General features: G+C 42.1%; 1 protein-coding gene across 6 annotated transcripts in view; it reads right to left on the bottom strand.

The window, feature by feature from the left end:
* LOC409108 overlaps nt 1-13,184 on the bottom strand; it is a 135,995-nt gene that overhangs the window by 80,996 nt on the left and 41,815 nt on the right. For 5 of the 6 annotated variants that reach the window (XM_026444406.1, XM_026444407.1, XM_006562235.3 and 2 more), the window contains exons 5-8: nt 10,467-10,771; nt 6,393-6,642; nt 4,573-6,019; nt 3,139-4,363 (exon numbers count right to left, since the gene is read on the bottom strand). In XM_026444406.1, the coding sequence (XP_026300191.1) occupies nt 3,139-4,363; nt 4,573-6,019; nt 6,393-6,642; nt 10,467-10,771 (3,227 nt within the window). Of the gene's footprint in view, nt 1-3,138; nt 4,364-4,572; nt 6,020-6,392; nt 6,643-8,633; nt 8,663-10,466; nt 10,772-13,184 lie in introns of those variants that run through there. The other variant, XM_006562238.3, reaches the window with a different exon arrangement.

Here is a 13,184-nt window from a genome sequence, read left to right as displayed (position 1 = left end):
CCTCTTTCAGAGAAGAGATTCTAAATCTAAATGGATCTTAACATCGATCCAATATATCAAGATTTATATAGTTACTTTAAATAGGATTGATATGCTCGCATCCATAACTCGAGAGGAATTATTCTCCCCCTTATTCTCTCTCCATATTCTCTCCCGTTCCTTTTTTATTCGGAATATAATGTTTCAACAAATTCACCCAAGCGTATCCTCGCGACATCCACCACCCACGTGAGACACGCGAATACACAAGGGAGAGGATTGTTCTCTGGAAACTTGTACGATTTAAAAAAGAGCATATGGAGAATGCAGGCAAGATAGAAAGAACAAAACTTTGCGGAAGCTTCCTCTTTTCTTGATTTAACCGTTTCGCCATAGCCTGCGAAGAGAGAAACTTGCGATTTAAAAATTCAGAAAACACGCGATCCATACATGGCTATTCGAAAATTTCCTGCGATCGAAAAACCACTTTTGTTCGAATCTAAATAAATTTTTCTTCGCGTACCAAATTATACGAAAAAAATTGCATTTTCCTTCTTTATATTACGATTATTCATTTCGTATTCTCTTTCCCGCCTGTGATCTCGTTTATAAGGGACAGCATTGATTTTCGCTCTCTCTTAATCAATTTTGATACGCACTGTCCGTGTTCGACCAACCGTCACTAATACGCTTTGAGAGACCAAGCATAACCACGATTTTATAATATTTGATTAAATATCGGTTTTTCGCAATCAGTGTCGAGTTTCATTTATTATATATAATAGAGAGATTACGGTCTGAGACGGATTTATACGATTATTTGTACGATATGTGATTATTCGCATCGTATTTTGTAACAAGGATATCCTGCAGTAAAACATTTAAACATATTCAGAGACTGTATCATTAAAATCTTTTTTTTCGTTTCGATGTCTCAATCCGTTTTCGAGATATATAAAGAAGTTTAGTATTTAAGACAGTGCGAAAATTATGAATGGACTCACGATTCACTGACCTATATCTTTTCTTGGAAATAGTTACTACGTTCTTCTAGGAATAATGTCTCTTGTCTGACGTTTGAGATAGATCAGTTTTAGAAGACGAAATACGAGTAAACAACGAGGATAGAGATAAACGATTAAAAAATTATCTTCGAACAATGACATCTCGGCAATCGGAAGTTGTATTTTGGATAAATCGAAAAGCATTTTGAAGAAGACATTATTCTCGAAATTATAGCTGTCTTTCCTAATTTTAACACGCTTTCTATCGAGTTTTAATTACGTGATAATTGCCGTTTTGGAATCGTTAAACTTTCAAACATTTTAGTTGAATGTGCTTTCCTTCGAGAAACCAAAAGCATAACCGATCTATAAATTAATTTAATTTAAACATCGCTCTTTTACAATCCAACTCTCCTCTCTCTCCTCGAATTTCATCATTTCATCCATAATAACGATCATATGATCGTTCCGCCTCCTCCTATTCTTGTCTATGCTCTCGACGTAAACTTGAGATACGCACAAGCATCGTCGTAAATGCCTCTTTGCGCATCGGTTCGGATTATATTCTCGAATTCCGCGTGGGCCACGCGTGGGCGATTTTACGCGCGTATCACAACCGGTTCGGCGATTACATCGCATTACACTTGGCGCGTTTGTACGGTTGTCGCTCGAGGGCGTTTCTTTTCAGTTTCCGCGCATTCTGCCATAAAAGCTATAAAATGAACGGCGGCGGTTTAGGTGAAAGCACACGCGACAAATGTCACGCCTTTGTTGATCTATAAATCGCGTCGAAGATCGGTATTACGATCGTTTCGAGGATACTCATGGGTTTTTGAACGGCGCGGTTTTTAACGCTATTTTTTTTATCGATCGATGAGCGAGCCATAAAACATTTTTTTAACGTTGCCTAAAAGAACGGGGAAATTAGGAATTAAGTTTACTGCGATCGTAAATTACGAATGCAATTACGATGCACGAATGTGACCTCGATAAGTTATGCGATCTCGATAAATTGTATCGGCGCGTTGATATTATTATATCGTTAATAAACGGTGGATTGCATGCATAGGGTGTAATATCCGCATGTTAAAAATCGCTTTAAAATCACTAAACTGGGTTTCATAAAATCCAAGAAGAGATAGATATTTAAGAAATAGTTGAGAATTATTTCTTTCCTCGAATTAAATTTGAAATTAATTTTTGAAATATCTATATCAAATATTAAACATTATTTAATCCCCGTTCTCGCTTTTAATTCTCGTTTCAGCAGAAATACAATGTTGTAAGCGCGTAACAATATATAAAAATTGGTGTGGATGAATTTCTTTTATACTTGCAACAATATATTTCCAGATAATCGAGAATCCCATTTATTTATCACTCCTACGTATATATAATTTGATCCGATAGGTTGATTAAAATATCAGTTGCTGAAACAAATACACGTGGATTCACCTGGAGAATGGAATATCTATCGAAACGTGTACTGCGAATGACGTCTACAGAGATTGCACCATTAGTAATACGATCTACGGGCTATCGCTCACGGTAAGGTAAATGGTATAATGGGGGACGAAGTAATTGAACTCGTAGAAAATTGGATTCTATTAACTATCAGATTGTACTAACTGACGGTGAATAAGTCACGACAGCCTTTACGTTAATCCATTGAATGTCGTGGAAGCTGAGCAACACACCTTCGATACAATTTTCGATAGAAGAAGTCAAGTGGAAGTGGACTTTTTGTCAGTTGTGCTGTTTTCTAACAGCGAGCGATATCGATCGTATTGTTGGAAACGAGATTACAAGTGAAACGGAATAATTCTCGTGCGTAATGCATCAGGAGGAGGGGAGGGAAGCGTTTAAACGCCAACCAATTAAAAGATCAATTGAACTTCCGAACGAGTGAAAAATTCGGCTTTCGTTTCCTGCATACCAATGAAGATAATTCTCGTTACGTTAAGAGTTACAAAGCGCGGGGTGTTAATACATTCGTGAAACGCAATTTTTAATAAATTAAATTCTCCAATCTCCAGACTCGATCAAAGGTATATCCACAAACGTATTAACACTCCGTTTGAATATTTAAATCGGAACGATTAAAATAATTTAATCGTACGTAAGAAAAAAATTATATCCGATTACAATAACTTACCCATTGTGCGTCAAGAAGGACTTAGGCAACGATAGTGACCGCTGATGAGGATCCAAGGATCCGTCCGCCGACAGAGTATCCTCGCCCCTCGTTGGAGCGCTTCCAGGCCTGGACAGCATTCCATCTTTCGGCGGCTCCATCAACGTCTTCAGAGAGCCAATCACCGCATCCTCCATGGGAGTTGATGCGCCCGAGCTCTTCGCATTCCTCGGACTCTTGGTCACGGTTCGATCGGACGTGGTCACCCAAATGTCGCTACTGGAGGATGACGAGGTGGTGGAAGAGGATGCTGCGTGGCCGCTCGGCGATCTACTCGCTACGCTCTTCCCTTGAACCGGGGACACCTTTCTATCCTTGTTCTCACAACTCCCCTCAAAACTGGCCGAACTGAATTCAGCTTTCTGATAATACCTATGATATTCCCTCTTATCCACGCTCGAACCGTTCCCCCCGCCGTTCGATCCTTCCAGGGACGACCATCGGCTCGACTGCTTCAACACGCTCTTCGGCTGCCTCTCCTGATATTTGGCCGCGCTGCTGTTGCTCCGATCACGAGCTGCCCGATTCTTTCGGGACGCGTCACGATCGCGAAACTCACGATCGTCCATTCGCTCCAACGATGCCGGGGACGAGCTGGCGCTGCCTCTGCTCGCGTGGCTGCCTCCAGCGTCCGTGGCCAGCCTCTGATGAGCCGGGTAGCTCTGGGATAATTTCATAAATACCGGAGCTTGGTTGGGCGAGTAAAGAGTGTCTCTCTGCGAGCAATGCGGCCAGAAATCGCAGGTGCTGCTGTTGCAGCGCAGCTTCGTGTCGGGACTGATGCAGAAGTCGTGGTTCGCGGGATTCGCATTCGGGGTCGTTGCTCCCCTTTGAAGCGTTTTAGGTCGCCTCGACTGTTGCTGCTGCTGCTGCTGCTGCTGCTGTTGTTGTTGTTGTTGTTGTTGTTGCGTTTGCTGCTGCTGCTGCTGCTGCGACTGTTGTTGCATGGACGAACCGGTGGAAGGTTTGGAAGATTGCTGGTGTTTAGAGGAGATAAAGTAAACATCGTAAGTGTTGGGATTACTCCTTTGCCTTTGCTCCTGGCCATCCTCGCGACGCTCGAACCGGCACGACAGCAGGCTTCTGGCTATCGCGCGGCTCCTCGTACCGTAAAGGAACTCGGTTACAGCCTCGGTCTCACGAAGCAACTCCTCGTTTAACGCGTTCTCGGTCGACTGCGCTTTTCCTAGAAAACAGGCACAAACGATACGTTGAAACAGCGGTTTCAAAGAAAACGAAGCGCGAAGTAGAGAAAGAAAGTATTCTTAGTAGAATTCCTTTGCTCGAATAAATGTTTCTTACGATATAACCAATTATATACACGCGATAGCACGACAGATTAATTCGAAAAAAGGAGGAAAGAATTTAATGACGCGAATAAAGAATATTGCTTACTGTTCTGAAGAGCATGACGTTTTCTCTCGTTGCCTCGATCGCTGGAAATTTTCACAACCAATCTATGGGGCTCGTTGGATTCCCTCGAGTGTTCCCTATTCAATGGCGCTGCGCCGCTCGGGGACCTTTTCTCCGGTAATTGAAGACTTCTGGACCTTCTCACCCGCGACTGATGAGAATCCGGAGAGGCTTGCGTGGTTCTCGCGCTCTGATGCTGCCTGGAAGCGTTGCTGCGCCTGAAAGGGTTCGGTGTCGGCGATCTGCCCTGTCTGTCCGTGCTGCTCGACGACGAGGAGGAGGAGGACGGCGAGTTGAACGACAACTTGCCGGATTCCGACGATCCGGGCGATCTTCTTAATCCCTGTTGACTCCTGTGATGTCGGCTCTGCCTGTTCGGCGATATCCTCTCCCCGTTCGCGCGGATAGATTCCGTGGACGAGTTCAACGCTATTATCGAGGAGGAGACGAGGCTTAGGTTCAACGAGGAGCTCGGGTTGTCGTCCTCGTCGTCTCCGTCGTCGTATCCTTCCACCGAGGAATCCGTGTTCTCCGCCAATCTGGGCATGGTAGATCTCGTCACGCAGCTATCCAGACTTCTGAAACCGACCGACGACGAGGACGAGCTCGACGATTCGAGATAACGTTGCACGAATTGCGACCTCCTCGACGAAGACTGATCCTCCAACGACTTGGCTTGCGCCATTCTGTACTGTTGTTGCTGTTGCTGTTGTTGCTGCTGCTGCTGTTGACCGCCGCTGTTCTGCCTCCGAGCTCTGGACGGCGTGCTCGAGGATTTTCGGGACGTGGGCGGCAAGGAACTCCAATTGACTTGGTGCGGGGGCGAAGGTGGAGGGCTGATGATATCGCTGTCCACTATGGCGTTGGAACGGGGGAGGAAAGGCGGTTTCCCGTAATTGTTGCGCCCCGACGAATGCTTGGACGAGGTTGTTTTCTTCCCGACGGCATCCTGGAACGCCGGTGGCGGGGAGATTATCGGTGTGATCGAGGGCGGCGAATACGATTCCGGGATACTGTGGGGCGAGGTGCACGCGCTGCTCCCCACGGATTCGAAATCTTGACCGTGAAGGGCCAAATAGTCCGGCCTCTGGCTGTCCAATCGAAGAAATTCGTCCGGGCATTTGCCTGGCTCGCTGTTGCAATGATAATCGGCCAATTTTACCGTGGCTCGCCGCGGTAACGGGAGAGTGCCCGTGGCAGCCGTCACCAGGCTACTCTCGTAGCTCGTGCGCCGATTCTCGTCCAGGGATCGTTGCTGCACCTGAACCCAACCGGATCGACCCAGGTACACGCCGTCCACTTCTCTGTCGCACCATCGGACCGGCGACAATTCCCTGCTGCAATCTCCGCTGATGAAAAGTTCGCCGGAAGTGCCGCTGTTACCCGACAGGAACGAATTCGAGGATTCTCGACGACGAGAACTCGTCACCTGTTCGTAAATTCATCGATAGAAACGGAAGGAGGAAGGAAGAAGAGGAGGGTCAGTGTTCCTTCGCAACACTTGAAAAAGATGGAAACTTGTTTAACAAGCTACATTCCGAATTTCGAAACTTTGTTCCTCTCTCGTTGTTTAAAAAAGGTATTCAAAGGGTGGAACGAAGTCGAGGCAGAAGTTCACGATTGTTGCGAATTATACAATAACGAGCGTATCTTTAAAAAATTTCGATTCGAAAATTGTAAAAGTTTGAAATTTTTCATTCTTCGAAGCGAGAGATATAGTGTCGAGGGTGTTACACGAGATTTCAAAAAGGAGCACGATACAATAATAAAAGGAATATCTTCCTTTTCGACTCTTCACTTGCCTGGCTATGGCTGTCCTGCCGATGTTGCTTTAGGCTGGAAGTCGATGCCGTTGCCGATGCCGTTGTATCGTGCCGTTTCAACGATGGTATTGAAGTGCCTCGTGTATACGAGCCCCGGGCGTTTCCACTTGATTTTCCTTTGCCTCCGCTTTGACTTTTATTGCTACCGACGCTGTACGAAGAACCCTGAGAACCGACTTCCCAGGGATCCGAGGTGCTGCGCAGATGCAGGATCGACACGTTTTGACTTCTGTAGACGGACAAATAAATCACGCTATGAGATGAAACTTTCCTCTATCATCAAAATTATTATCACGTTCGTCCAGAGTAAAAATTATTCTTAATTAAACTTAATCAGAAGAAAAAAACATCGAGTTGATTCTCGAAAGGAAAACTATCCTTACGGATATATGCGTTATGTATATTTAAAAACCGGTGAAACTCGATTTAAGAAGATTGTTGCTTTGCTTTTCCTCAGGTACGATCTTCTCGTATAAATATTCATCGGTTTCGCGATATGCGGAGGAGGAGATAAAGAAGGAGGCGAGAGTGTTGCATCCGTCTTTCTTCGAAATGTCTACAGAGACGAGATTCTTTCCTCTCGATACGAGGGTATACCACGCAATGTGCTATCGTGGCGAAAGCTAGCAACGTACGAGCCGTAAAACGGATTCGTTTCCGAGCAAAATAAACATTCGTCGTGTTTCGCGAGACATCGAAACGTCTTTGACCGTGATTGAACGTGTGTGTGCCGTGAGAGCTCCTCTCTGTTTTCTTCGCGCGCGTTCCAATGTGTACAGTAGGAAGGACGTGACGATAAAATGTGAGAAGAAAAATATGTAAATAGGTTAAAAGTATCCGAGCGCGTAATTATTTTAATTATCGAAATCGTAATATGTTATAAAAAAATATTTGCACAATTGCGTTAATAACTTTTAACGAAAACCTTGTTTTTATCGGCTACCATATTTCGTTTTTTAACATTAAATTTTAATAGATGCGAGTGAAAACGGTGAATTAAATGATGTAAAATATAACGTAGTTGGATCCAATTTATTATATGTAAATGCGATATTAATACAACGGTGTGCAAATATCTTTTGTATCCATTATTCTCTGCGATTAATACGTATATAATAGAATATTGCTATACCATAAAATTAATTCGAAAAATGTAACGCGTATGTAATAACGCGAGAGAATTCTTTTGTTCTTTGAGAAATTCCTTTTTTTTCCAGATTGTTCAATTTATTAACCGGTGATAAAAAAACTCTCTTAAAAAATCTTGATCATCTTTAATTTTCAAAACTTTAATAAAAACGTTTAACGTCACGACGAGTCAGTCAAAGCGTTTGGATACTTAAGTAAAATAATATAAAATAAAATAAAATAAAATAATGTAAAAAAGAAAGAACAAAAAAGCAAACGATCGAGAAACTCTTTAATATCATTAATCGTATTTATAGTTGGCACAGTTTTAACTATAAAATTCCAATTAGATTAACAAGGATACTTTCTCGCGCGTATGAGAGCATCGATTCTACGATGGAACAATGCGACTCGCGGCGCTTAACATTTTAAATCGGAAACGAGTGGACAAGAATTTAAGTTTGAGAACGAGTTTCGTGCGTCGAACTATGTATGTAGGTCGTGGAGGAAAATTTTCGAAAATGAAATCCGTTATCTCTGGCAAACGAATTTCAGGAAATTTCAGGCAGCGTGACGGGCCACTTCTGTAATTCACAAATGTTCCTCACCGTTTATCATTAATGAGTGGCGGTAAATGTAGGAGGGAGGGGAAGGGAAAGAAGTAAGAAAGGACGACGACGAGCGCAAGAATAATCTTCCGGCGTAATGATTCATGAAAGAAGCGAGGAAAAATGGAGGATGTTGATTGGCAAGCTTCGAATATCTCGAAGGAATAAATGACATTCTAATCTTCCAAATGACTCGATTCATTGAAACGATCCGAGGAATTGAACGCGCGTGTGCGAATTTATCGGCGGCTTTGTAATAATGTATTGTGTAATGTGAAACGAGCTTTCGCTTAATCCTTAATAATCCATCGATTTCTTCGCGTAAAATCGTGACGTTTTAAGCGTGAACAGAATTATTATATCCGTTATACATCAATTGCTCGTCTGTTTAAACACGGGCGTATGTGGTTACAAAACGTTATTTCTGAACCATCTAATCGGATAATATACGGATAATAGATATTGTTGAATGAATTATATTTACCTTTTAACCGACATCGTCTGCGGGATCTTTCCTCGGCTTTCACACTTGAATTAGAAACCACTCTATCGTGTCTATTGTCACGATTTTATCAAGGATCGATGCACCGTCATTTTGCCATTACGTTAACGTTTACATCACCGCGAAACCGACGAAACTTTGGTTCATCTCGCGATTGAAATTTCACCAATAGTCAATCACAGGCTCGATATTTCGAAATAATAACGTTCCTTCGAAAAACGTAATAAAATCTTGGGGAAAAAGAGGAGAGCGATTTCTTACGCTTTCTTAAGAATATTTAACACCACGAATTCGATGTTATAAAATGATTGAGTTATTAATAAAATTAATTCGTCAAAAACTTTGAGGCATAATGAACTGAAAACTTTGAAAAATTGAAATAATTATATATAAATGTACATAATAATATTTACTTTTTGTGCTTATTTGATATAAAATTTTTGTCCAAATAAAGATCCGCTCTAAAAATTTCAATATCACGAACAGTTGAAACAAACAATTTTCCCTTTAAAAAAAAAAGAAACTGTAACGAAATTTCTAAAGGAAAGGAAATAATGTCTTACGCAAGAAGACATCGAAACGAAATCGTGCTATTCTATGAAACGAGCAACTAGCTATTCCTCGATCTCATTAAACCTCGTAAAAATGATCCGAGGCGACTAATTAACCGTATAGGGGTTCGGAAGGAGGTCTAGAAACGATCCAGGTCCCTTCGACGTTGAATTTTGCATTCCGGTGTGTAAACAAGTCGAACTCCACGGGGAAGCTTCGTGGACAGGGAGAACGATAGGAAGCTCGTCGCTTTATCGAGCTTCATGAAACTTACATCACGCGTACCTAACCACCGACTGTAGTCGAAGACTGCAAAAAGTAAACAGAGAGAAGGGGAGAGAAAGAGGGAGAGGAGGGGAGAGCAAATATAAACTACGATCGAATCGATCTCTCTTTTTTTTTTTTTTTTAACCAGATATATACTTGCCGCCTAATCTATATCGCCCGTCGTGAAACGAATATCGCGAGTTCTAATTATATCGTACTCTCGGACCTTGTCACTATTCGCCTAGTCCAACGTATATATCCTTTTTTGGCCCGGTCGCGACGAATAAAACGGCCGAGAAAAGAGGGACAATGAACTCCTGTAGCCCACGTAAAAAATTAACACGCTCTTTGTCCCCGGGCTCATCCACTGCGATTAAGGAAGGCAAGAATATTTCTTCTTCTCCCCACTTTGATATTCCTCGATCATTCGAAGCGAAATTACGAAGGAGACCGTATTCTTATAAAAATTAAAAGCAAGAAAAATAAAATGTAGAATGAATCTAATTTCGAGATTGATTAATTCACTAACTGTCTGTATAAATTTAGAAAAAGTAATCGTAATCGCAAGAAAAATGTGAAAGGAAAAGAAGATGACGAATCGATTTTATAGATACTTTTGTATTCATCCGATAAAACTATCTATCAGTCTGTAACGAACACTGCACGAAAACGTAGTTATCGACACACACACTTATAAATCTACACCTGTGCAACACCTGGATACGAAAATCCTTAGAGGCGGATGTAAATCGTGGCGAACACCGGACTCGTTAAAATCGAGTTATTACACCCCTTCTTCGCTCGTCCATCCAGTTCAGATAATGGAAAAAACAGAGATATCCTTCTTTTCTTTTTTCTTTTCTTTTTTTTGCGTGAAAGGAACAGAAGGTAATGAGAAATAGGACGGGAAAGAAACGAAATCGAAGAAGAGAGGGATAAAGAGAGGGAGAGAGAATAAGGAAAGAGAAGATAGCACAGAGAGAACACACGCGTTACCTGTCGCCGCGGGAGCCAGTGGCCGTATTCGAGATGTCGGCAGAATTCGCGGCTGGACTGACTCTACGAGGTGGCAGGGCGGGAGCAGGGGCCTGGCTCGAGGACGAGGTCGAAACGGGCCCTATGACGCCCACGTTGCCCCCGCGTACCCCGTCCTCGGCCGAATGTTGCCTCGAGGATTGCGAACTCTGCGACAACCAACGGCGACCGCCGCCGCCGCCGCCTCTCGTCACCACCGTTGATACGCTCGACCCTGTTGCCTGATGGGACACCACCACCGTCCCTCCGCTGTCCAGCGACGTGCTCTGCGATCAGAAATTCAAATCAGCCGAGTTTGCTCGATGGCAGGCGATGGGGGGATTGACTTTAACTTTTAGGAACGGTTGGCTGGATGCGAAAACTGGGGAGAGGAGGGGGAGAAAAACGTAACGAGTTTACTTTTATCCATTTTTTGATCTTTGATTGCGAGAGAGAGAATATTTCGATGACAATTCTCGAATATATTTTGGAATATAACGCGAATTCGAATACGAATCTTTTGATGTATCTTTCATACAAAGATCGTGGTGGATGTAAAATTAATCTTTGCGAAGATCTTCTCTCTCTGCTGAAGTTCGATTTACGTAAGTCGTGTGAAATTACCATAATTCGGGGAGAAATTAAAATTTGAAACATAAATGGGGGAGGATCTATAGGTGCGAACTTTACGTAGCTAATAATTTTTTAATGAAACGGGAGGAAAGTTGTAATAATACGGTATAGCGAGATGAAATGTTTCAAGGTGCGCGCTGTAAGAAATTGAGTTCAACTTCTGTTGGGATTTGAAGTATCGAGGTGAAGGTCGTGACAAATTTTTTTGTCATTTCGACTTTCGAACCTCGTTAAATAGAGCGAAGGATTTATTTGAATGAATGTAAAGTTTACCATTTGCAAAAAGTTGCAGTTGAGTTTATGCATTTCGAGTTATAATGTTAGGATGATTTCAACGAAATAAATAATAATTAGCGAGCTATCGTTTTTCTCCTTGAATTCTCGGACTTGGCACATTCAGAACGATACCGTAAATGAATCCCTCCTCTCCCTAATGCGGTAACTTGGATGCGGTTAGAATAAATAGAAACGTATTTGAGTTCTTTTCTTTGACGTTTTCAATTATTCCTTCGAGGAGGGAAGCTAATCGATTCAGCATAGGCTGTCCAAGGTTTCTCATTGGTCTCTCTCTCGTCTTTTCATCGTCTTCTCTTTATTTTTTTCACTCCTTTTATCCGCATCGTTGAACGATGAACGACAAGCTAGTATTCCCGCTCGATGGAGAATTCGCATTCTTCAACCAGGGAATTCGAGATTCGATGATCGCTTCGAGGAAATCGCCATAGAATTTCTTAAGATTCGCGGAATATCGAGAGGAGAGGGTTTATTGCCCATTTTTGCCTTTGTTAATCGCATCCGTCCCCTCCCCCTTCGCATTCTTTCAATTCTGTTCACCGTACATGGTTTATTTTGACGACCCTCGTCAAAACGATATTAACTGTAATTGTTTTCTTTTTACCAGTCATTAATTGTTATACCCTTTTTCTTATCTACTTAGGAAAAATAATAGAATTCTCCACTTACGATTGTATATTTCTTATTCTAATAAAAATTAATACTTACTTTTTCCTTAAAATCACTCTCTTTGTTTATTTATTTAAAAAATTGGCAATTTTCTAATATTCCCTTCCAATAAAATCTTTTATCATTTTATCATCTCATTTCTCATCAAAGATTTCATTTGTAACGATGGTATATTTGTAAAAAAAATTCAATACCGTCGAATATCATTCATCGAGAATCAAACGACTCGTCGAGATTACATAAAAGTATTCTGGAAGTAATCGTGACGAGGTAATGTCGGCGCGTCGCAACACCAGACGAACTAAACTCACAACACAGGTTGCCGGCTGTTTCTACTTCCAAATACGGACGAGGTGCGAGAGACTGGCTACGCAACTCCTTCGATGAAAGTATTTTTATTTTTGTCGTGAGCTACGCCGAAGAAACCCGTCTCACCACGCCGATCCATCGTGGATCGAGAGGAGTCGAGAGTAACAAACCGGAGAGAATCCTATCGGTTAAAAGATATCTTGAGCCATCAGATTCTCGCCGATTAATTGTGTTCCATCTCGAGTTTTTTCTCTTTTCTTTTTCTTTCTTTCTTCTTCTCTTTTCCTCCAGCCACCGAATCGGCGCCGTTGATAAGAAATATGAAGAAATCGAGGTCGTCGCAGTGTTTTATTACGCGTGCACGTCCGATTTCTTTCGGCAACTTGGTTGTTTACCTAACGTGGAAAAATTGAAACGACCTCGAGCCTCGAAACAGGATAGAAATCGAGTGGAATATCTAGGTCGGGTCGATAATTCAACCGCCAGTAAAACTGGATTTATCGCGTTTTCTACGGCGAAACTTTGTTTCGTATCGTTTCCTGTATTTCTGAAAATCATCGATTAATATTGCATCGATAGTCCACAGTTAATGTCGTAACTATTCGACAATGCAGAATTCCGAGGCCTGTTTGTTGTGCAACGGAAAGAAGATCGCGTATCCGGGGATACCGATAAACAGGAAGGGCTGCCAATTTTGCTTGATACGCATTACAGACGTGATCGATCGCTAAAGATTATTAATAATGTTTTTATTATTACAGGATATTCGAAAAATTTTATACATAATTTGATTTT

This window comes from Apis mellifera, linkage group LG12 (genome assembly GCF_003254395.2).
Source record: "Apis mellifera strain DH4 linkage group LG12, Amel_HAv3.1, whole genome shotgun sequence".
Classification (NCBI taxonomy): domain Eukaryota; kingdom Metazoa; phylum Arthropoda; class Insecta; order Hymenoptera; family Apidae; genus Apis; species Apis mellifera.
Note: the sequence above shows the minus strand (reverse complement) of the source record. Positions and strands in the feature narration are given on the sequence as shown.